This window comes from Bos indicus, chromosome 3 (assembly GCF_029378745.1).
Source record: "Bos indicus isolate NIAB-ARS_2022 breed Sahiwal x Tharparkar chromosome 3, NIAB-ARS_B.indTharparkar_mat_pri_1.0, whole genome shotgun sequence".
NCBI classification, from domain to species: Eukaryota; Metazoa; Chordata; class Mammalia; order Artiodactyla; family Bovidae; genus Bos; species Bos indicus.
In genome coordinates, this window is record NC_091762.1 from 102,032,344 (window position 1) to 102,057,519 (window position 25,176).

Consider the following 25,176-nt stretch of genomic DNA (forward strand, 5'->3'; position numbering starts at 1 on the left):
TCCACGCGCTTCGTACATGTAGTCCTCACAGCTACTCCCCAAGACAGGGCCATTGTCCCTATTTTGTGGGTGCTGAAGTAGAGACTCAGAGACATGAAGAAGTTTGCTCAAAGTCACATGACCAGGATGTTAATCCAGGTTCTCTCCTTCCATGACTTTCTTCTTGTGACTAGTCCCATAGCAGATATTACGTGAAGGCAGTTCCTCTGGTCTGGCCTGGGCTGAAGGCCTGGGCAAACACACACGGGCCCTTCCTAATTGTATGGCCAATGAGGCAGTGGTTGGGGAAGGACAGAGTTTGGCCTCATGCTCCAGATCTCTTGGGCATGACATCTATTTAATGGGAATCTGTGTGTCAGAGAGTGAGCACATGTGTACTTGCACATCTATATGTGACTAAAGATGTGGATCTTGTATTTCTCCTTGTGGGGAGGCTCGTGTGTGTATACTCAACTGTGTGTATGTGCCCTCGAGTGGGAATACAGGGGAGGGTGTGGGTATGGGCCTTGTGGTCTGACTCCACCTGGAGCTGTGCAGATGCAGCCCTTGTCTCTAGAGGACAGCATGGTGCAATACAAAGAACCCTGGACTGAATTCGAAGCTGGAGGATAAAGACGTGGGCTCTAGCGTTGGGTCTCGTGCCCTTTCTGAGGCCTCAGTGTCCTCATCTAACAAATAAGGAAGCTGAGCAAGGTGATCTTTCTCTTTTCCCTTTGCCATCCTGAGATCATTTATGGGACCTGAGGTTTCCTCCTTTTTGCTCCCAGCAAAAAATGTGACAGATACAAGGAAGGCAAGAGAAGCCCCTCTTTGACTCATACTTACTTTGAACTCTAGCCTTGGGGCTACTGCTGTATCCTATTGGGGAAAACTGAGGGTCCAGGAAGGGCAAGGTATTGCCTGGCATTAGGTCAGGAGAGCTGGGGACTCAGACGTTGGAAGGAGTTTGGATGGCTGGTCATCCCAGAGTTTGGGGTGACCTGGACTGGAGCTTAATGCTACCGAGGCTTTGGGCAGCTTCTCCATGAGAATATGGGGTGAGGAGAAGCTTGTCACCCTGCTTCTATAGGAGGTGGCAGGAGGGGCCTCTCAGTACGCTAAAGGCAGGGTGCAGCCCAGGCCCTTCCTCTGGCCTGTGATCCTTGGCAGACAAGGAGTGATGGCCAGATAGACACCAGGAAAAGTAGCTGGGTTGGGTTCACGTTCATATGTGACTGTGCTGGGTTAACCCAAGGCCCTTCCGTGAGCTCACCTGGCCTGCTGTCAGCTCCCTTTGAGGGAAGAGTGGTATAGGATTGGGTGCTTAAGTTTTCCCCAGCCTACTCAGGGCTGATCTGTGTGGCTCCTAGAGTCTGTTTCAATCTTCAAGTTGGATTGGAGCGGGGTTTTGCCTCTTCTGTTTCATTAATTAGCCATTCATTCCCTGAAAGTTTGAATTTGATTGACTGGATCACTAGAGGAAGAATGAGTGTTGGTGGACTCTCAGTGCAGCTGCCTCAGCCCTGGTGAGGGCTTCTGTCTCTGTTGGTTGTTTTTCAATCAGCCTAGACCTAAGCCTCAGGTAGCAAGTGACCTGCGCTCTGCCTGGGCCAGCTCATCTCAATTAACACCTCACTTACCACCTTTCTTCAACACAGCCCTGTGCCTCAGGGCATGTAGACTCAGAGATGAATCAGGCCTGCTCTCCACCTGTACAGAGTTCCGGATCTAGGAGGGAAGATGGACGGGTCAAGGCAGATGGGGGAAATACAGTAGAGGTAGTAAATGAAGTAAAAGGAATGTGTGTATGGTGTGTGTGAGTGTATTTTTAAAAACTTATTTGAATCCAGCTCTGTACTGAGTTGGCGTTTACAGGAGAAAGAGCCCATGTAATCACTCCTGTGCGCTCAGACGTCCCCTTGCCTATGCAGCTCAGGAAGCTCGGGGCTCCCTGCAGGAGCGAGCCCCTGCTGCAGCCAGGCCTGGGTCCTCGTCAAGGGTCTTAGAGCAGGGCCCGCTCTAGACCCTTGGCTATCTGACTTGGAAGAGAGGAGCGGCCTTCCTGGGGAGATGAGGTCCAAGCTAGCTGCTCAGGAAGTGCTTGTGTGTGGGTGTGGGCAGGTGTGTCTGAGCATGCACAGGTGTGAGGCCAAGTATGCACACGGCAGCAGCCAGTGGTCTGTCCTCTGCACCACCACCAGGTCTGCTGGTGCTAGGCCTGGGCTTGGCACCTACGTGGCTGCAAGCAGGAGGGCGGGCTGCAGGCAGATCCCAGGGCAGCCCTGCGGCCTCCCCAGTGGAGTGTTTGCTGTGCCTAATTACCCGGCAGTTGTTTAACTATGCAAGCTGCATGCCTGCCTTTATTGCGCTGTGATTGCCGAGCTGCCTATGGGGAGTGTCATAAAAAGATATAAAATGCCCATTATCTGTCTGACGCCCTCCTCCTGGACTGTGGGTGTTTGTGTTTTATTTTATTTTTATGGCTCGAGGGAAGCTCTGCAGGAAGGAGAGGGAGGGAAAGAAAGGGAGGGGAGGGGAGAGGCCTGAGGGCTGGGAGATGGAGGAGCCCCCTTCCTACTGTGGTCAGCCATGAACTGAAGGGCCCTCCCAACCAGAGGGGAGGTATGGAAATGGCAGCTGTCCAGGGGCAGGACAGGGTGCTCAGGAGAAAAGGACTAGATCTTCCTCTCCTCCTCCCTCCTCCACCTGCAAGTCCTGAGCTTCTGTTCCCACCCTACCTGTGCTTGGCTTCCTGTGAAGAGGCTTGCTGCTGCGGGTGCAGGGGGGTCTGCAGAGGGTTCTGAGAATGTGCTGTGGGAACAGTCTCATTCCTGCTCAGTCCTTTACTAACTTGGACAACTCGGATTGCCTCCTGGCTTTCTGAGCACCATGGCTGATTTGGGGATAAATACCATGGGCATCACCCTCTGCTCCTTCCACCCTTATAGCTTCAGCTTATCTTTTCTCGCCAACCACAGTGAAGTATTCAGGCCACGCCTCTCCAAGAATCACTGGGTCTCAGGAAAACCTCCTGGACCAGGAGAGGAAAGGAAATTAACATTGACTTCAGCACCTGCCCTATGCCACACAGAACCTGTGTAAGGCAGTAAGACAGAAGAGATCAGAGATCAGACAGGGTCCCTACCCTTGAAGAGCTCACTGTGTGTAACCAGAGTCCCAGCTTCACAGTAGGTATTCAATAAACGTTTGGCAAATGGGATTGAATTCAACATACCCATCCATTCATTCATTTTCATTCAGTAGATGGCTGTTGAGCACCTACTAGGTCAGGCACTCTGCCAAGCACTGGGGATAAAATAGTGAGCAAAATAGCAAATTCCCAGCACATGCTGGTTATTTGAGTGTATTTGAAGAAGAATTGAAGAATTTTAAATCCTGGATATCTGACTCCAAAAACATGTCCGTGCAACTTGGACGTGTTATTTCTCCTACCTGAACCATCAGACCCCAAGCTATCCTGTACTTATCACCTAACTTCTCTGCTTGAGAAAGCTTGGTGTCTCCTGAATAAAGTACAAGCTCCCTGGCCCCTGAATGTACCTCTCCAGTAATACCAAGAATGTCTATGTGACTGTCCACTTCTAGGCCTTATTCACATTGGCTGCATCTGCACGGGATGTCCCTTCCTTCATTCCTGCCTTGGTGAGCTCCTGCTGACCCTTCACGACCTAACTCTATCCTCTGTGTTTCTTGGTATCTTCACAGGGTTTTGCAACCATCATCATTTAAATTTAGAACATTTTGTCACCCCTAAAACACTAGCAGTCAGTTCCCATTCCCCCTCAAACACCCCAGTCCTAAGCAACCACTGATCTACTTTCATCTCTATAAATTTGCCTATTCTTGCAATTCTGGAAATTTCTTAAATGTAGCCTTTTGTTTCTGGCTTCTTTCACTTAGCATAATTTTCAATGGTCATCCGTGTTGCACCATGAATCAGCTCTTCATTTCTTTTTATTGTGAATAATATATTCCATTGTATGAATATACCTCATTTTATTTATGTGCTCATCAGTTGATGGACATTTAAGCTGTTTCCACCTTATGGCTATTAAATAATGCTGCTATGAACATTTGTGTGCAGGTTTGTTTCATTGCTTTTGTTTTGCAGACAGAAAGACACTTGTCTGTCTTTCTCAGTAGATTGTGAGCTCCTAAGAGTAAGGGTCACTTCTCTACTGTTCCCTGATGTATCCCCGACATTCAGCCCATGGTTCAGTTCAGTTCAGTCGGTCAGTCGTGTCCGACTCTTTGCTACCCCATGAATCGCAGCACGCCAGGCCTCCCTGTCCATCACCAACTCCCGGAGTTCACTCAGACTCACGTCCATCGAGTCAGTGATGCCATCCAGCCATCTCATCCTCTTTCGTCCCCTTCTCCTCCTGCCCCCAATCCCTCCCAGCATCAGAGTCTTTTCCAATGAGTCAACTCTTCGCATGAGGTGGCCAAAGTACAGCCCAAGGTTAGCACTCAGTAAATGTCAGAAAGTGAATACATCATGCTTTCTAATTCTCTTTCCTCCTGAGAATGAAATAGCAAATTGTGAGGACCTGTTTTAATCCCATAACCCACTCTGCCCGGGTATAACTCGCATCTGCCACCCACGCTGAAGCATAAGTTGATGTGTCATGTCCTGGACCATGCCATTTTCACTCCACCGTTGGCCTTTCTGGTGTAGATCCTTTATGCAACAACAGGTGATCTGAGAAATTGAGTTGCCCCCATGATGGCAGATACAGCGTCTGGCTGACTTTGACCTTGAGGCAGAGACCAACTCCATCCTCCCCTTCCCTCCCCTCTTCTCCTGAGGGGCCCTGCCCTGCTTTATATGGAGGGCTGACTCTGTGGAAGTACCCCGGAGTGTGGGGCTGGGTGGCCTCCTGGCTCCAGGCCAGGCCGGCTTTGTGACTTCCAGATGCCCGGACCTCTGAGCAGGAGAGGCTACCCCTGCCATTCCAGTCAGGAGCCCATGTGAACTGAATGTGTAGAAGAAAAAGGAGTTTCTGGAACCAAGAGCCTCTGAGAGATTAGTAAAACCAATATTTCTCTTTTCTTTGCACTTACTCACCCTAATAGTTTGAGCCCATAATTAGAATTGGGCTTTATTAGGCTAATTAGGAGGTAGGAGTGATGGCAGGAGGGCATGTGGAGATGTATCAGCATGGTGGGCAGTAAATCTAGGGCTTTAATAGGTCTGTTCCGTGATCGGGTGGTCGGGAAGGCTGGCGGGGCGGCTGGCCCCCTCCCTCCCGTCCTCTACTCCCATCACGCCTTGAAGTGGCCTTCACACTTTGCCGTGCTTGTCCTCGATACTGGCAGTGGCGCTGGGATATGGGGGCTCCGGAGGGAGGGAGGAGGCCCCACCCGGAGCTTCATTGCCTATGCACGCGCCGTCCAGCCTGGCGGCATGATTACCTTGCTGAGAAATCCGTCCAGGCGCAGGGCTGCTGATAGCAATCATTGATTAAGAGGGTAATTGTCCTGAAAATTCAGATTGATCAGAAGGCAGAAATGATAACTTGTGTAACTGTGTTTAAAGCCACGTCCTGTCAATAGAAGAGACTGAGATGTATCACGCCAAGAGGGGGGCAGAACGGATGGGTGTGTGCAGGCGGCCGGGCGCTGCCATCCTTCTCTCAGGGCTGAGCAGGATGTTTCTTGTCAGTAACCTGGACTATTGGAGATTCAATCACTTTTATCTCCCCCTCTCTCTCAATCCAAATGCCTTTTCATATTAGGAAATTAGAATCGGCCCTGCTCATGCAAGATTTATTAGCTCTGCTGAGCAGTCGCACCGAAGAGTAAATGATTTTGCTTTGCTGGAGCTTTTTACACATTAGGACCCAACTTCTTCCCTGCTCTGTGCCCCCGGCTGCCTTGGAGAGTGGGCTCTAGAACCAGGTACTCAGGGAAAGAGCTTTTCAAGTCTGGTTTGAGGGGAGAGTATCACTCGGGTCTGGCTTCTTGACTTGCTGGAGACCCTGTTGTGTCTGGCTGACTTTTCTTCTGTCTGACCACTGGCAGGTCCTTTACTGGGGGTGAAGGTTGACTCTCTGCTGCAGGGGATTCACTCCTGAGTTGGATGGCTGCAGGGAGGCCCTGGTTTGTGTGTTAGGTAAAGACAAAGGATAGAGGGGCCACCGTGACGTCTCTTCCCAGGGCCAGAACTGTCCCACTCTTGGGGGGGACAGCTCTCTTGAGCCCCTGGGGGAGCTGGTTAGAGCAAGTTTAGGGGTGTCTGGGCCTGCTGGCTGCTTGTGTCTTGAAGGCTGCAGGCTTGACTGGCTGAGGCTCCCTGGTCTGCCAGCACTCTGGGCTCTTAGGGAAGGAAGGGCCTGAGCTCCATGCTTCTGGAACTCTGCTGTGACCTTGGCCCTGGAGGCCTCATGGGCCTGTGTGCCAGCTGGACCTAGCTTGCCCTGGAGCCCAGGGTACTACTCGTGCGCTAGGTGGGTTATAGGGTTACCGAGACAATCATTCTCTCTCCTTCTTGCCCTCCCTCTTCAGTCCTTTGGTCAGTTGGACTCTTGGACAAACAGTAGTCACGGTCATTCTTCCGGGTTTCCCTGCTATAGGACTCTGATCCTGGAGGCCAGGTGGAGCAGGTAACAGTGTGAACAGTCCTTCTCATGTGGGGCTGAGGGAAGGTCAGCAGAACTGGAGTTTTGGTGAATGGGATTTGATCCCAAGGAGTACCCTCTTACCTACATTGCTCTCTAACTTGTCCCTATGAAGCCTTCTTTTCTCCAGACTTTCCCCAAGCAGAGATATAATGGTCAAGCCCGGAAGTTGGGACTGGAGGCAATGTGGTCCCCATAGTGAGTGGTGGGAGTAGGTAGCAGCCATTTTGACCCTAAAGGAAGACTGTGATTGGGGCAGAGGGTAGAGGGAGGCTTTTTGGAGGAAAGTATCTGACAGGTGTCTGCAAGATATTCCCTAGGAGGAACCTACTTCTAAAGAGATCACTAGGCTACCAGCTTTCTACTGTGGGACTAGTCTGGGTCTTTCCTGTCCACCATCAGGCTCCATCCTTGGAGAAGACTTGACTTTCATGGAAGACTCCTCCTACTAGGCTGGATTGGGCAGGACAGGCCTGCCTTCTGCATGTATGCCGCCCTACCTCCCGTCATGAGGGTGTGCTGAGACAGTGGTCCAGGGAGCTTGACTGATCCCTGTCCAGTCTGATGGACTGGGAAGTGAGTCATGCATATGGAGGGCTTCTGTCCCCCTGCCTCGGAGCGAAGCTTGCCAGTTGGATGGGAATATTTTTTCAGTCCAAAGGGCGGCTTGAGCCTTGTTTGGCTTAGTCTCCTGCCAGGGCTACTTTGGGCAAAGTTGAGGATGATTGGAAGCGCCACGGGCACCTTGTTCCTGGGACTAGAGAACTCAAAGGACAGACTCCTAGTGGAGTGAAGGCAACAGGTTAGTGTGAATTATAGTGTAATGTGAACGGTGTTGTGTTCCAGAGCCCAGAGCAAGGGAGTGCCTGAATCCTCTTGGAAGAGCTCAGCCAGGCATCCAGAGGGCCTTTGCACTTGTCCGAGAGGAGGGTGGGGACTGTACTGTGGAGACCAGTCTGGGCGCGCACATGGGCAGGGAGAGCAAGAAGTGTCACAGGCCCCGTGTGTTAGTGTGGGCCACACCTTGTTGTTTTGCAAGCTTCAGGGGTGCCCACTTTGACCATCTAGCTGAGCTGCTAGCAGCTGGGGCCTTGAATTTGCCCAGCTAGAGCCTTAGGTTGGAGAGAGATGCAGGACAGAGCCCTGGGCCCCGGCTCTGCTCTGCTCTGTTCTCTCCCCTCTTCTGCCTTAGGAGCAGGAAAGGGGCAGGGGTTTGGGCTTTAGGCCAGCTCGCTCCGCCCCTTGCTAAGCCCCTGCCCAGCCCCAGCCCTGCCACCAGGGGCCAGATTGGTTCCCTGGGCCTGGTAGGGAGGCTGGGAGGAGACCAGGAAGCCAGAAGACTCATTTTCACTGGAATTTGACCTAAAGCAGGGATTGGAAGGGAAGAAAAGAATTTGAACAAAAGTGCAGGCAGGAAGGAACTGTTAACGAGCCTTTCTTTCTCTTCGGGGACAGAGCGCCGCGCATAGCGGGGCGCAGCCACGCTCTCCTCTCGGTTCTCTGAGACCGTTGCAGTCTCTGGCCGCTGCCTGCTCTGGCCCGCTCTCCTTTTTTCCCCTCTCCTCTTTCTCGGCTCTCTCTATTATGGGGACTTGCTCCAGCTCTTTCTCTCTCTTCTGTCTCTCCTTTTGTTCTCTCTTTGTCTATTTATCACACTGTGAAGGTTGAAAGAGATGTTATTAATCTGGGAGAATGAAGGCAGGATTAGTGGTATGAATCGGATTTTGAGAGGTGTAATGATAGAAAGACTCGCTCGGCTGGCGGCCTGCGTGAGCTTGATAAATGGGGAGCACTCCAGACTGACTCGCGCCTTCCTCCGCGCTGTGCGCCCTGCCCGCTGGGGCGTGCCGCGCTCTCAGATCTGCCAGCCAGCCCACCCCGCTCCTACCTGAACCGGAGCAAAAAGCCAAGGGTAAAGCAGACACAAATATCTCCCATCGCACTTGGAGACATCATTGCTTTCAGCACCCTTTTCAAGTGGAGGCCTGTCGAGTTCTCAAAGGGCTGTGGGCAGAGGGAGTGGGGACCCAGACTTCCGCCTGCTTCTTCGGCCTGTGCCAGTGGAGCTTCCCTCCTGCCCCCGAAATGGATATCAGGGGTTGAAAGTGATGAGACAGTCTCTCGACCAGTCAAGTAAGGGCACTAGACCATACGCAATAGGTAATTAAGCAAAGTGCTGTTGGGAGAACTGTGGTATGAACTGTGGAGGTCAGGGTGGGTCGTAGAGGTGGGGGGAAGAGAAATCAGGAAAGGCTCCCTGAAGGTGGTGTCCTGGCAGGGTGCAAGAAGGCTTGGAGAGGGTAGAAGTTCGACTTGGAGAGGGTAGAAGAAGGCTAGTGTTTCAAGTGGGAAAATAGTATGAGCAAAGATGTGGGAACAGAAATAAGCCTGACTCTTATGGGAGCCTGAAGAACCAACTGGTGAATTTCAGACCAGCAATGGACCTAAGAAAACAGGTAATTAAGCTCCTCTCCCCGCATTTTCTTTAGTTTTTACAGTATAGCTGATTTACAGTGTTGTATTAGTTTCAGGGGTTAAGCAGAGTGATTCAGCTATATGTGTATATATGTAATTTTTTTTCAGATTCTTTCCCATTATGGGTCATTACAAGGAATTGAATATAGTCCCCTGTGCTATACAGTAGGTCCTTGTTGTTTATCTCTCTTATATATAGTAGTGTATATCAAATTCCTAATTTATCCCTCCCCGCCACCACCCTCCAGCCCCTTGTTTTCCAAAGAGGAAACAGCCTGGGGACTGGAGTTGCCATTTCGGGAAATGATTTTCTGTTCAAGTCCTGTTGCTTGTTTTAAAGGTGCTCCGTCCCCCATCCTTGGATGATACAGTGAGCTTGTCCGTCTTCTCCTCAGTGGCTTTGCTCACAGCCTTTCAGCCTTCATCTTTGCAACAGGAAGATCCTGGCTTAGGTTCGCTGCTGCTCAGGGCCCTCCTGCCACCCCTGCCCCCCGCCCAGGCTGCAGTCTATGTCGGGAGTGTAGTCTCCCCACCCACCCTGGCTGGTGCAGTGAGGAGAGGATCCAGGGACAGCGCTCCCTGTGCTGAGCTCCAGATGCCTCCGACGGGCCTGAGCACTGTCCTCCTTTCTGTCTCTACCTCAATTCTCTCTAATCACTCCATATCACTGTGATCATGCATTTCCTGGCATCTGTTTCCCTGCAAAGGACTGTGGGTTCCATGAGGACAGGGTTTATAAGGGATTCGGTTGAGTTGCCAGGGTCTGGCAGGCCTTCAGTGAATGTGTGAATCTTACAATGAATGAATGAGGTCATTTGCTCATGCAGGTTCTTTCTCTCCTTCTAGATTAAAAAAAATGGTCCCTGGTTCCCAGGCCTGTCTACCCTTAGGAATAGGGAGGGTTAGATGTGCCAAGGAACTAACTTTTGGTGTTGTTGGAGCACCTAAGATGGCATAGCATGGCAGTGGCAGACACTTTGATGGCTTCCCATCACCTTAGGAAACAGTACGGAACCCTCATCGTGTCCTCTGAGGCCCCGGCATCTTCTGCTTTCTTCAGTAGCCTCATTTCATGCTGGCTGTCTGTGCTCCAGGGACACTAGCCTTGACTTGGTTCTTTCTAAGTGCTGTTTGCCTAGAGGCCTTAGCACTAGTCTTTCCCCTGTCACCTCCCCGTCACTCAGTTTCTGTTGAGTGTCCTCAGAGTTCCCCATCTAGGTCAGGTTCCCCTCTTCTGTCCTGTAAGCAGCCTGCCTTTCTTCTTTGAGTCCTTCTGAAAGCTATGACTTAGTGCTTATATATGTTGCTGTTTATTTAACATGGGCTCTCTCCAATAGGCTGGAAGCTTTCTGGGGACAGCACTGTGTCTATATTGCTAGCTTCCCAGGTGGAACAGTGGTAAGGAATCCACCTACCAATGCAGGAGGTGCAAGAGACGCAGGTTCAATCCCTAAGTCAGGAAGATCCCCTAGAGTAGGAAATGGCAACTGACTCCAGTGTTCTTGCCTGGAAAGTTCTGTGGACAGAGGAGCCTGGCGGGCTACAGCCTGTGGGGTCACAAAGAGTCGGATATGACTGAGCACTCACTCACTCAACATGTGGTCTGGCATATAACAGACTCTCAGTAGTGTTTGTCATGACTAAGTCAGTGTGACCTAGAAGTCTTTACTGCTTCATCCTATCCCATCTGGGTTAAGTGAAGGTGGAGATAACAGGAGAGCAGAGGCCAGGATGTTGGGTGTGCCCAGAGAGCCTTAGCTCTAGAGACAAGACACTGCTGTTCAGCCTTCCTAGTTTTCCATCCAGACATCAGAGGAAGAAGGGCCTTGTTGGCCCTAAAGGCTTATTCTCTACCTGGGTGATCTTACCGAGTCCTGCAGATTCCTGCACCATCCCTGTGCTTTCCAAGGACTTTCTTGAACTGAGCTCCTGGCCTGCATGTCCACCTTCCACAGGCACATCACCTTGGATGTCACATTGAAGGCCATCTTAGTCCTTCTTGGTTATTCCCCTCCAAGGCTGGTTTCTCCCTTGGGGCTCTTGTCGGATCTCAGTCCCCTACCCTGTGTGAGTCGACATGTATCTCCTTCCAGCTTGGAAGCTCCTTGGAGTCAGTGGCCTATCGTGGTTGATCTCTAGCACTGGGCACAGAGCTTGGCACGTGGATTTGCTCATGAGGTGTGTGTTACATGAACACGCCAGCAGAGAGAGAGGGCGGTCTGGGAGGAAGGTGGAAGCACTTTTTCCGTTTTCTGCATGCACAGGGAAGAAGGGAAGGTGTGTGTGCTGGGTGCCAGCATGTGCATGCCTTCCGTGTGAGGGCTGGGTGGCCGTGGTGGTGGTGGTGTCCCATGCCTGATGAAGGATTATATTTTAATTTGGAGAGCACTTTAGAAACTTAGAGTTCTTTGCCTAAGTGCTGACTGCTATTAGTGTCTCTTTTTTATTAGGAAAAAGGACATGATTTTTCTCTTTCATCTTCAGGCCTGTCTGACTTCTGAGCGTCAAACTTAGCAAAATGCCTGCCCCTCACTGAGGACTAGTTACATGCCAAGTTCAAAGCTTTGGACTTGAAACACAAAATTCTGCTTTGCAGACTGGTTTCTGACACCCCTGAGGGGATTAGTCCTGACAGCTCAGTATCAGGAAGGGGGTGGGAGAGACAGGGTCATTTGACACAGTTCAGGCTGCAATCCCAAGCCCCTCCCCTCTCCATATAGGCCTGGGTGGGAGGACATAAGAACTTGGACCATTTGTGGGGCATAGGGGAACAACTCCAGTGGTCATCAGAAACCTGCTTATCATGCAGTACTCAGGGCCAGACTTCAGAGAGGGAACTGGGGAGGAATGGCCCGTGGAAGAACTGGATCTGCCCAGCTCAAGGATGACAGGACCAAAAGGCAGAGACATCACAGCTGTTGGACTTGGTGATGTTAAGAGCTGCCAACACAAAGGGCTAGGGCGGAGGGAAGAATTCTGGCGCAGGAGGTCGTGAGGCAATCGCTTGCCTTGGGCCCTACCAGCACCTTTGGGGGCCTTGCTGGTCTGAAGGAAAGGTCACACCCCTCCCCAAGGAGAAGATCTGGTCCCACAGTGGCTTGGAGGTCTGGAAGGCCCAGCTGCCTTATAGTTGGGCCTCTCTGTGTGGCCTCTGCCCCAGGCTCTTGCCTGAGCAGCTACAGGACAGATAGCACCCAGGTCTCAGTCTGGCCTATGTCTGCCAGCCCTGGATGCTGAAGGCTCTGCCCATGGCTCTGGTCCTGAGAGGCGGAAGCTTTGGCCCATCTTGCTAGTGCCCTGCAGTTCCCATCTCCTAATCGGGTCCTAATCTGGGGGAGCTAGGGCGGGGGTGTGGTGGGGGGGAGTACGTTGAGCCTTCTGCCTTAACTGAATTTCCATACCTCCTGTTGTTAATTATAGAGATGTAATAATGCGATTAGTGCACGATTAAAAAAAATCCCTGATATGATTACCATGGATTTAATATCACATGATATATCATTATATCGTTATGCAGTGACAGATGTAATTGAAATACACTTATTGGAGCCGGGGGTGGTGTTTCATTCAATCCTCAGCACCCCGGGGAGGATAGGGCTGGCTCCAAAGAAGCAATGGGAGAGAAAATTGTAATGAAAACAAAGAAAACCCACAATGTGGCTTTCTCCCTGGGCAGCTGGCTCAGGCTGACCTGCTGCCTTGACTTGGTGGCATGTGGGGCCCCAGACAGGCCAGCCTCTTCTCTGGGGGCTCAGGCAGCAGGGCTTATGCTCCTTACCTGCTTCTCTCCCCAGAAGCCTCAGTGTCCCCAAGTCCTCTCTGACTCAGCAGAGAAGCAAGGGCTCTGGAAACATGAGGGAGATCGCTCCACCTAAAAATAGACTCAGGACCCAAGGGATCAAACTGAGCCGGCAGCTGTCTTCCAAATAACTGTGGGTCCTGGACCTGTAGCACAGCTCCTGCCTTTGCCATGGTGGTGGTCCCATGTACTCGAGGCAGCTGTCCTGTTGTTCGGCAGTGAGCAGGAAGGTTAAGTACACAGAGAAGATAATTATCCCACTCAGGTTCTGTTGATGGACAGAGGCAGCAGCAGCTCTGGTGCCCCTGAAGTGTGTCGGTAGCCAGGGAACACTGAACACACAGAACTACCAGCTGGGGGTAGGAAGGAAGGTCTTGTGTCACCTGATGGGAGTGTCCTTCCTTTTGCTCCTATAGCTGTGTTGCCCAGGTCTCTGCTGGCCTGAAGAATGGACTCAAGGCTATCCATAAGCCCAAAGAGTTCAGAAAAGGAGGAGACAAAAGTAGTCTCTCCTTCTTTCCTAACCCAGGTAGCTGAGCCCTCAGTTCCAAGGACGGCTGGGGACGGGGCGGAATTGCTCTTCTTCTAGGCGAGATCAACCATGGTTCCTGAAGGAAATGGAATAGGACTGGCAGGAGCAGCCTCTCCGAAAACCAGGCCTGGCAGAGTTACGCCCTTCCCCCAGTGGAGACCATTCAGAGAGAGCAGATACAGTCCCACCCCAAGAGACTCCCAACATCATGGGGTAACAGATGTGTAAACAAATCTAATATTCCAGGTGCTACTCAGAGTCGGGGTGTGTTTAAGGAAGGGAAGAGTCAGGAAGGCTTGGTAAAGAAATGTACTTTTTTATGTATATACATTAAATTTTTTTTTTCTGAATTTTTGTCTGTGCTGAGTCTTCATTGCTGTGCACGTATTTTCTCGAGTTGCAGCGAGCAGAGGCCACTCGCTAGTTGTGGTGTGCAGGCTTCTTGTGGTGGTGGCTTCTCTTGTGGTTCGCAGGCTTAGTTGCCCTGCAGCAAGTGGAGTCTTTCCAGAGCAGGGATTGAACCCGTGTCCCCTGCATTGGCAGGTGGATTCTTAACCACTGGACCACCAGGGAAGTTGAAGGAAGGTACTTTTGAACTGAATGCTGAAAGAAGAGTATGTGTTCATTAGGGATAAAAACTGGGAGAAGGCAGAGGGCACCCTAGATAGGCTAAGGAGTTGCTCAAGTAGAGTCTTAGGGGGCATAAAGCAGCAATCCCAGGACTTGAGGAGAAGTAAGGAAGGAGAAGGGAGCAAGGCTGACCCCCTGCATCTCTGGTAGGCCAGGTGGATGGTAAGAGTTTTCACTGGGATTGAGGAGCCCAGGAGAGGGAACACTTTGGAGAGGAGATGTTGAAATGGGTTTTAACCCTATTGAAAATGAATTTCCTGAATGGACTCCAGGTGGAAATGCCAAGTGGGCAATAGAAGATATCTGTTTGACACTTAAATAGTGGCAAAGAATAATTGATTTGAACGTTGGACAGGTGCAGACCAGGGAGTTGAGGAAATCACACAGGGAGAGTGGTAGAGCACAGACAGAAACAGGAAGGGAGCATGCAGGAGCCACACATGACCAGATGAGACTACAGGAGACTGTGAGGAAAGACATCAGAGCAGGGGAAAACTCAGAAGAGTTTGGGTGGAGCAGCTGGAGGCTGGCTGGGCACCTCTCTCTCTCCATCAAGTCCCATGGCTTCTCCACATGGTGTCTCCTCCTGGACTGATTTGGGCTTCCTCACAGCATGGCTGCCTTGGAGCAGTCTGACCTCTTACAGACAGCTCAAGGGTCAGGGAAAGTGTTCTAGCAAATGAGGAGGAAGCTGCCTTGGCATTTCTGAAATAGCTTTGCGATCACACAGCATTACTTGTGCATTACTCTTTTGGTTGAAGTTATAACAGAAGCTCACCCCTTTCCAAAGGGGTATAGACTCCCCTCTTGACGGCAGGTTTATCAGAGTCATATCAGAAGTAGAGCATATGTGAGATTGAAGATAATGTTAACCGTCACTGGAAAACACAGTCTGCCGTAATCGGTGTTAAGCTGAACCTGGAAAAAGGACGAATAGCATTCTCAAAGACAGCCTGCATTTTGCGTGATGGCAAAGAATATTTGGGGGTGGCAGTGGGACTGGGTGTTCCTGAGTGATCTCAGGTATACCTGAGAAAGAACTGTCATCCCGTCTTATAGTACAGGAAGTTGAGGCTCAGAGGTTCAATGACTCATCCAAAGTTATGATGTGCTTTAAAAAAAAAAGTGTTTGTAATTGGGGGATAATTGCTTTATAATGTTGTGTTGGTTTCTGCCATACCTCAACATGAATCAGCCATAGGTATACACATGTCCCCTCTCTTGAACCTGCCTGCCACCTCCCACCCCATCTCACCCCTCTAGGTTATCACCAAAGTTACACTGCTAATAACTGGCGGAATTGGGAACCAACTTCTGAATGCACTCTTTCCATGAGGCCTGGGCTGCTGGGTACACCATCCTCATGTATCTCTGCAGCCTTGGTGTTTGGTTTACCAACTATCGACATGTTGTCCGGTTAAAGAAAAGATTAGAGAGTAGTTCTGTCTGTCAGACTTCCTCCCCTGGATCCTCCAGAGTATCACCTCCCTGTCTTTGTCTGTTGGGTGTTTATGGGAAATGCAGGTGATTTGATTTGTTTCCTTGTCTTGGGAAATGGCCCTTCTGCCATAGGCCACCCCTCAGGGTGACCTTGCGGGGAGGCTGGATGGCTCAGATGTGCCGCTGCCAGCTTTCAAGTTCTGGGTTTTCTGCAAGTTTGTGCTTCTCTTTGTGGTCTGAGCTGGGTTCTATCCCCAGCCACTGCCCTGCCCATGCTGTGTCCATCTGACTCTCAGGGCCCTGGTGGGTGGCGAACCAGTGGGCAGAGCCACCCTAGCAGCTGTCAATGTCTCTTCTTTCCTCTTTGAAGGATCTGATGCTGCTGCCGATGAGGGCTACTTCATCTATTAAACCCAATACACTTGTCGCAGCTGCTAAGCCCCCGTAAGCCGCCGGGCGCCGTGTTTGTGATGGGACTGACAGTGCATGGAGGAGGCTGATTATACACGATTCCATTTCGCGGGCCCAGCAATGTAATTTCACAGGGCGATCAGCGTTTGCATGTAATAGCAGGCTGTGCTGAGGTGTCAGAATATTAAAGGCGCTAATGGCAAAGCTCCCTGTTACACAGGGGGCCACCCGCCGCGCCTACAGCAGGGCTGCGCGGCAGGCCCGTCGCAGATGGCTGGCCACTAAGCTAATGGGGCAGCAGCCAAGGCGGGCAGAGCCGCGAGAGGGGAGAGCCAGCCGGGAACAGCTCGGCACCTGCTTCCCTGCGCATGGAAATTACAGCAGCTCAGGGGAAGGGAAGTGTGCATGCTTGCCTGGCACAGGGCTGGGGTGGGTGGCTTGGGAGGCCCAGCATCTTTCACCCTGACTCTGCCTGCCCTGGAGAGGACTCCTCAGTCATCCTTCCCCCTGCCCCACCCTCTGGCCTGGAACCCTCAGCTGGGCAGGTGGGCCCTACTAGCTAGAAGAGGTGCAGCTGGAGAAGTGGCATCCAGAGAATTGGGAACCAGCATGGGACAGGGGCTCGGGCACAGGCTCTGGCTTTCAAATATCTGCCCAGCCCTGATCAGGGTCAGAAAGCTTTTGGGTCCCTTACCCCATGCCCCACAGATTGGCAGAAGAGAGAGAGGGAGTGGGGATAGGAAGCAGGCAGGAGTAAAGGGGGGCGGTAGATGGTACTCGGGCCCCTTGACTGATGCCAGCACTGCACAGCACCTCAAGACATCTCCACGTTGGCCACCCCAGCCCTTGCCTGGTGCCATCCAGCTCGCTCCTGTCACCCACCTTTGTCCTTGCTGTGTCGTCTTTCCAGTGCCTCCAGTACCGCTCCCTTCAGGAAGCTCTCCTGGTCACCTCCAGCATGGGCCTGTCTGTCTCCGGTGTCCTTGTGGGCAACCCACAGGGTTCACCGTCCCTGATCCTCCTGCTCTGGTGGCTCTCTGGTGCAAGCCTTGACCCCTCAGCCAGAACCTCTGAGACACAGCCCACATCACCTTGCCCTGAGCTGGGCTCCTGCGAAGGCTCTGCTAAGATTCACAGATGCATGTAATCTCTGAGGGAGGGCGTCGGGAGGGGCGTAGGGAATGGAAAGATGGGCTGAGTCACCCGAGGGAGAATTTGGTGCCTGTGTGAGTGTGTACTCGTGCTCAACGGTGTGTGTATCTGGGGAGGGGTAGGGACTTTAGCAGTGAGTGCCAGGGGTAGTAGGCCTGAAGGTACAGGCCCAGAAGGGCAGCAGGAGCAAGATCCAGAACATGCCAATAGAAGCTTAGGTGGCAGAAGAACCCTGTGTTCTCTGCTGTCTGCTAGCTGTGCCCAAGGGGTGCCCGAGATAGTAGAAGCTGGGGGGAGCTGTGGTGCTGTGCCCTGGGACTGTGCCTCGGGGGGGATCCACGAGGCAGGCGGTCATGTCCGAAGGTTCGGCTCTGCAGAGGCACGTGGCAGTACCTGGAGGAGGCCTGCCAGGGTTCTCTAGCATGGGGAGAGCCCAGGCTGAAGGAGAGCAGTTTTAATTAACCGTTTTTAATATCATTTTGGACTCTGGCTGCTACGTGAAGGCCCCGCTGGAAGCAGCATTTGTAAAAATTAAATCCCTCTTATTAGGAGCTTGGCAGACCCATGTGCACACGCCTTCCCTGCCCCCGCCCGCGCCCCCGAAGGAAGTGCTGGCTGAGGCCATGCCACGGCAGCAATTGGTTAGCCCGCCTTATCTGGGAATAGGAGACCGTGGGGCATGCCACTGGCGGCCGCAGCAGAGACGCCAATTCATCTTGCCCTGGCTCTGACAAGCTAGACTGCCCTTCCTGAAAGGCATTCGTCAGGCGGGACCGGGCTGCCGCCTTGCCTGGCACTCCTTCTTCCCCACTGTGGGCCCCGGCTTGCCCTGGACCAGCCAGGCCCTCCTGGGCTCTGCTGCCCCTTCACTTTCCAGTCTGCAGAAGATCTTAGGGAGTCATCATTATAATAATAATCTAATCACGGTGATGCGTTGGGGCAGGCGCCTAATGTTATCTGAAGTGGTCTTCCCGCTTAGCGGCGATAAGGCTCAGGATGACGCGCAGATAACGCCAAGCTGCCCTGTCCCCGAGCCGCACGCAGAGCAGAGGGGCCTCCGCAGCCCTGCCGCCCGCCCGCTGCTTTAAGCCGGGAAGCGGCAGCACCTGCTAATGCAAGTGTTTAATATTTGATGGGCTGGGATAAAGCAGGATCACCTTCGAATTGAATTGAGTGTCAGCCGAGAATCTATTACTGAAATTCGGGTGTGATTTGACAGCAAAGTAGACGGTGTTATTCTTCACTAGTTACCGCAATCTTCTCCCCGACATCACTTAAATATTTTTTTCTTTGCTTGAGTAAACACACATTATCCTTCTTTTTTCCCCCTTCCTTCCCTTTTTCCTTTTTAGACGGGGGGGAAAAAAAAGAAAGAAAACCCATCCAGCTCGCCTTCTCCAGGCTGATAGAGTAGATTGTTATTTCTTTATTTGTCCTATTAAATGGAATTTCTGATCGTTTAATCCGGCCTTTGTAAGTGATTTTAAAGTACTTGAAAGGCGGCCCACCACTGCTCTCTGGCCCACTGCGCTCCAGCCGCGGCCCTGACCATGCTCAGCAGTTCCCCCAGCTGTGCACCGCCCACCGGCTGTTCTGCCTGCTGCCTGCATCCCAGCTCTGCCCTGGCTCCGAGCCAGCGTCCTCTCCCCTGTCCTTGAGGCTCGCGCTCAACCCCCGATTTGTGGGTACAGCTGTGGCCTGGGGAAGCGTGGGAGGGCGGGCTGGGAAATCGGGCGGTGGCTGGTACCTCTGTGGTCAAGCAGAGTGGCTCTGGAGGGAGCTGAGGTTGAGGTGCACTCTTTCCTAGCCTCCCAGGGCCCACAGGGCTGACACTTGATTCCTGCAGCTGGGAGGGAATCAAGATCCCCAAGATCTTCCTGCAGCCCTCTGCTCAGCCCCTTGGTCCTGGCACAGCTTGCGTGTTCAACCTCCTGTGCTCTGCTTCTGACCCCGTGCTGGGCACTCTTCCGCTGGGAGGCAGTCTGTGGTGGGACGGGGACTTCCCTGGCCCAGTGGTGGACGGGAGCTCTGTGGTGCCTGCCTGCCCATGGCTAACAGTCACCTTAGTTCCACCAGTGGACTTACCATCCAACTTCTGGGAACTTACCCAAACATCATTTGCAATGATCACTGTCTTAACCACCCTGTCACCTTCTTGCCACTGGGAGAAGGACAGCCTGGTGCTGGGGATTTCTTGGGAGAAGACATGGGTACTGTTTGAAGGGTCAGCTGGCTATGCAAGCCCACTGATAGAAGCCTGGGACTTGCTGGCAGGCTGAATAGGAATTAAATCCCTGTTGGGCCACTTAATAGCATTCTGACCCTTATAAGTCTCTTCTTTCTGGGCCTCAGTTTCCTCATCTGTGATACCTGGTTGTCATGCCTGTATGGGATGTGAGAGGAAGTGCTCACCCTGCTTGATGTGTGCCCCCCCACCGTGGAGGAGGTGGGTGGTGGCCTGGGGACAGAGGGGGGCAATGAAGTGCTGGGGGCTGAACAGATCGATGCCCCCAGCGCTTGCTTCCCCAACCCCAGGAAAACAATTAAGTACAGATCGATGGGTGGCCGCTTTGAATATGCATAAGTGAGCACTTGACCTTCAGCGAGATCTGCTTCCCACCACACACACACACACACACACACACACACAAACACACACTCTTCTGCGCTCCCCTCACAGCGCTTGAGTCGGCCAGGTGACCTTACCCCTCTTCAGTTGAGGCCCATATGGCTCTCAGCTCCACAGTCTGGCCTACCTCCAGGTCAAAAGCACCTTGACCACAGGCATTTGGCTGGCCCCCTCGTCTCTTGCTTCAGTTTTCCTGTCTTTGGAGTGAAGTCTGAATATACTGATCTCCAAGTCCCTCCCACCACCAGTCTTTGTGACCAGTAATACCCAACAGAGGGTCAGAGACTCTGGATGGGGGGCTGGGGGGTTGCATGATGAAGGGGATGCCTGGTGGGAGGAGGAGTCTTAAGAAGGAGGATCTTAATAAATGGGAGCTCTAGAGAGGAGCTTGGTGAGGGGCACCTCATGAGGGCTGGGGACCTCTGATGGGGAGACACCCAGGAGAGAGGGAGCTCTGAAGGTGGAAAGGGTTTTCTGGAGGGACTCTGGTGGAAGGGGGACCCAGCAAGTAGGGAGGACTCTCATGAAGTAGCGTGATGAGAGTAAGCCCTTGCTAGGAAGACATGGGGGCTGGGGGTGTTGGTGAGTGATGGGGTTGGGTCAGGGCCTCTGGTAACCACTCTTGCCTCCTGTCTTCCAGGCTTACAGCTTCGCCATGGGCTGCTGGCCCAAGAATGGACTTCTAGACATGAACAAGGGCCTCAGCCTGCAACACATAGGCCGGCCCCACAGCGGCATTGGTCAGTCCCTCCACACATCCCCCTGTCAGCTTGGTCAGTCCCCTGCCCACACCCCCCAGTCCCCTGGCACACAGAGGGGTTCTGGGGCTCATTTAGTGCTCCAGCAGGGTGCTCTCTGTAGCTGGGGGGAGCGGGGAAGGAGGGGTGGAGTGAGGGGAGAGTGGAACCTGACCGCTGGAAAGAGTCTCTCAAAACAACTTTCAGGAGGAGGCTGGGGTCTGGGCTTTGGGTGGATCACAGGTGGCCTTGGATTCAGACCAAGGGATCCCACCCTGGGTTGCATCTCTGGTGGGTGATGTCCTCAGAGGGGTGGGCACATGTCAGCTTACCCACCCCCTGTGGAGCTGGAGAAGGCTGTTTAATATTGTTTCAAGTCTGTGGCCACTAAACTGGGCGATCAATGGGAGTTAAGGAGATGAATTATTTAAACCTCACCAGCTTTTAATTAGTCGGGGTCCTTCTGACCGATGGCTCCGTCCACAGGGTATTGAACTCCCCCGTAGGAGCAGCAGCCTCCATTGAGTGGTGCCTGGGCTGGGAGGGGCCACTTGGGGTACCAGATGGGGGTGCCTCCTCAGGGGGATTGCTCTGTGGGAGGGGGCTGGTTCTAGGCACTGGAGGCTCTGCTGGCTTCTTATATATCATTGTGGATGTGTGTCTGTGAGGGAGTGAATGGCACCTTAAGCCGCATGTCTCTGTGTGTGTGTCTGGGAGTTTGTATGTGTCCCTGTAATGTGTCTTTTTGAGGGATGTGTGTATGGGTAAAGGTGTTCTGTGTACACCTGCTGAGGGCACCTGTCTCTGTGGAAGCAACCATCAGCCTGTGTGTATATCCATCAGAAAATGTGTTTGTTCATTTCTGTGCATCTTATTTGGTGTGTGTGTCTGCACACGTGTGCATGCAAATATTTTCAAGCAGGGTACTTGACAGGCGTAGACTTTGTTCCAAGCTAGGAGGAACAGGGGTGTTCCTGGGTGATGTTACGCATTAGCAGAGCCTGCGTACCTTTGTGGAGGTATGACAGGGAAGGGGACCGGCAAGATACACTGAAAGGTGTCCAGTCACCTGCTGCAGACTGGCCTCTCATCCTTTCCGCAGACACTGCAGGTGCCTGCTAGGGCTGGGCGTGCTGAGCGGATGGTCCTGTCCTCAGGGAGCTCCTGGGAGGAGGCAGAGACTGAACTGGGCAGTCTCCACCCAGGGTGCTCAGGGTTGGGATAGAAACACCTGGGCTGCCCCAAGGACGGTTTCCCTGCCCTCAGTTGCCAAGGGCTTCTTCTTCTTCATTTACATTTCATTACTTGAGGATGCCCGCATATCATTTTTATTGGCTCTCAAGGTTCTCTTGGGGTCCCGGGGGAAAGAGGAAGTGGCCATCGGGCCTGGGGAATTGGGAGTCCCCCACAACTGCTGTTCCCTCCCATAGGAGCTGTTTTATACAGCCTAGAGGAGACCCCAAACCTATCATGCCGATGGGCCTTCGGAGTCAGCAGGAAGTTTCCTAGAGAAGATGAGACTTGAGTCAGGGGATCCCTGAAGGATGAATAGGAGTTTGCTAGGCAGACAGTTGGGGGAAGGGTTTCAACTTTGGGGAGGCCGTCTGTATACCAAAGCGCGCAGGCAGGAGGAAGCCTGTTGTGATGAGAGGACAATTTTGGACATCTGCAAGTAGTTTCCTGTGACTGGAATGGAACATTTGGGTTAGGGATGAAATGGCTAGAAGATAAATGGGGAAATAAGGCAGCCTTGAATGCCAGGTCAGAGGATGTGGCTTTTTGTGAGGTTTTAAGGAGACAGGAAGTCCGTGAGTGAGATAAAGACAGGATCAGAGCTCTGGTCCAGAATCAGTGAGGCAGTCGGGCGCTACACACACTGGTTCTGAGTAGGTGCTCGACGGACGCTCTGGTGGATGGACAGACGGCGAGCGAGTGATGAGTCAGGGCCAGGGTGCTGGGGAAGGGAGGGGCCAGAGAACCTGGGCCCAGGGAAAGAAGAGCAGCCCGAAACGGAGGGGCTGGCAGGACTGGGGTAATTCACCCCACACAGCCTTGAGCGGGGCACCCTGCTTCTGTGTATCTGTCCTGGGGATGTTTCTGAGAGGAAGGGGTGCTTTGTTCCCATCTTTGCTGCCTCCTGGGACTCACTGATGTCGTTCTTGTCTGTTCACCCATGTTGGCTCTAGGTGGGGACCCTTGAAGTATTCCCTCCTTCTTCAGAGAAGAAGGTGTTTCCCTCTGGGTGGGCCCCAGGGGACCACCCAAGGCTCTGGCTGATGACAGCGAAGTCAGGGCTTTGGAGCTACCAGCAGTTCAGGCCCTGTGACCTTAGACCAGAGGCAGTGCCACCTGCCTCCCTGGGCTGTTGGGAATGGCTGGTGCAGTCTGGGCGCACAGTGGGTGCTCCAGGAGCTGCCTCCTCTGTTGCTCTGCCCAGGGCATGGGGGGCTCCTGGCATTTGATCCTTGTACTCGTGAATGAAGGGGGCTGCCCTGCCAGCTGCTGGCTGGCTCTGAGGAGTGGGTGAGGGTGCTTGGAAGGAAGGGAGGATGCAGGGCATTAATTGGGCTGGGAGAGGCGGGGAGGGGAGGTGCAGATTTTGAGCGGTGAGGTTAATGGCCCTCGCGCCAAAGAGACAGCTTTAATGAGCTTCAGCTGGTGGTGCCCTGAGTTACTGTGCGTGCTAAAAGGGTCGCACTGTAAGAGTTTGATGTGGACTGTTTCCCAGCCCTGGGGTCAAGGGTCAGCTCCTGTCACTGGCCACTCAGGCTGGTCCTCAGTGACATGGTGCTAATTAACTGTGTGAGGAGCTGCCAGCCCCAAGTGGGGAGTGGTATGTATCTTGCTGGGGGGTGAGGCAGCCTTGGTGACTCTGGGTAAGGGCTCTGCAGGTCCCGTAGATTAGCCGTCTCCAGGGGCTGCTGGCTTCTCCGGCAATGCCTTGGGTTGGGGGGAGTGGCAGGGTGTGCTGAGCTCCGATGACCCTGGCCCCTGGAGGAATCTCCTGAGTCTCCTTTTAAGGTATGGGTGGCAGGGGAGGGCTGTGGGGCTTACCTGGCGGGGACTCCTGCTGGGCACTGGGGTGGTGGAGGTGCTGACAGAGTAAGGGGGCAGGTGTGCTGGAGGTTTGGCCGGCCAGGCAGGACAGGGACCTTGGCTGTGGAAGGGAGGGGCCCGCTGGGATAGATGTGCATGGCTGGGCTGTTTGAGGGGGAGCCATAGGGTGTTTGGGTAGAATGACCTGGTCAGAGCTGGTTCCAGTCAGTGCCATCTGAGAGTCTGTGTAGAAAGGACTAGCAATGAGAAATCACGGAAGGGGAGGCCACAGGGCAATCAGTGGAGGGGGCAATGGGGAGGGTAGGTGAGGGATGCATGCAGTAAGGTATGTGGGAGGTGGTGGTTAATTCAGGGCCGACCAGCTGGCCATGGGCATGGGGAAGGAGGTGGTGAACGGCAACCTTGCACCTGCTGTGTCTCAGGAGCTGTGGTAGGTGCTAAACCTGCACTGGTCCTGCCCCACTGAGCTCCGTCACCAGGATGGGGAGAGGGCTTGGCCCTGGGGACTGCAGTAGGGGGAGCATCAGGGATGGAACGCCTGCCAGAGAGGGGACTCAGTGGCTGTCAGTGTGGCCTCGTGGTCAGGGAGAGACACTTCTTCCTGGGGGAGTGGATTCAGCCTCAGGACCCCGGGGAGCAGGGTGACATGGAGGAGTTTGCAGGTGAGGGGGACTACACATTTGCAGAACTGCTGACTGGCTGTGTCAGTGGGCTCCGTTAGCGTTCTTGACTTGGGCAGCCTCCACGGGGGACTGCTGAGTGGGCCTCCTTTCATATCAGCAAGTGGTCAGCACAGCACATTCACATTATTTGGGGCGCTTTGTATTAACTCATTTAGGTTTCATACAGTCTGATGAAGGCAGCCATCGTCATCCCCATTTTACAGATTGAGGGGCTGAGGCTCAGATGAGTAACTTACTTGCAGTCACACAGGCAGTCAGACAAAGGAGCCAGGATTCACTCTTAGGACCATCTGAGCACAAAGTCTGCATTCTTACCACCGTGCTGAATTAGGAGCACTTTTTTGGTGTTGGGCTTTGTGCCGCCAGCAGAGACAGTGAGGAAGAAAACAAGCTTACATTTGGCATTTCTCTCAGTGTCACATAAAACCCACAGGTCTTGGCAAAGCTTCGGTAGCAGCAGGTGAGGAAGAAAGGGGAAGGGGGCGTGGCCACCCTGGCACAGTCGCCCTGGGAGCCAGGGCCCCACCCCTTGGTTTCCAGCCTCCTCCTAACCCGACAGCCCTACACAGTGATTTCTGTTTGCCTTCCATCCAGGAGATCCTGCGCTTCTTCTAGGGGCCACCCCTCTGGGGGTCTTGCCTAGCCCTCCCAGTGTGAGCGCACAGAAGACATCCCTAGGCCCCAGTTAGAGGTAATGATCAGGCCCTACATACTTGACCTCCCTAAGGGCATGGCCTGGGCCTCCTTCCCTTCTTTCTTGTTGGAAATCCATACAGGAAACCTCAGTAAAATCTCCCGTTGTTGGGACATGGAGGCCCCGCAGACTGCTGGCGTCACAGGTGGGGCGAACAATCGAAACCTTCCCTGGTGCCCAGCTGGGTGGTCCTGTCCTGGCTGCTTAGCTCCTCTGCCCAGGGACCAGGGATTCCACAGGCTCCAGGTGAGATGGGATGGCAAGTCACCGGGTGAGCCCTCTCAGGAGCTTGCTGCCCAGCACAGTTTGGCAAGAGA

The 25,176-nt window shown here is 53.1% G+C and overlaps 1 protein-coding gene across 6 annotated transcripts in view; it reads left to right on the top strand.

Moving 5' to 3' along the window:
- The window catches only part of ERI3 (ERI1 exoribonuclease family member 3), a 130,841-nt gene that overhangs the window by 86,257 nt on the left and 19,408 nt on the right, over positions 1-25,176 (top strand). For 4 of the 6 annotated variants that reach the window (XM_070786678.1, XM_019957622.2, XM_019957621.2 and 1 more), the window contains one exon: positions 20,329-20,461. The exons of 1 other annotated variant lie outside the window; for it this stretch is intronic. In XM_070786678.1, the coding sequence (XP_070642779.1) occupies positions 20,329-20,461 (133 nt within the window). The remainder of the gene's footprint in view (positions 1-20,328; positions 20,462-25,176) is intronic. One more of the 6 variants, XM_070786677.1, reaches the window with a different exon arrangement.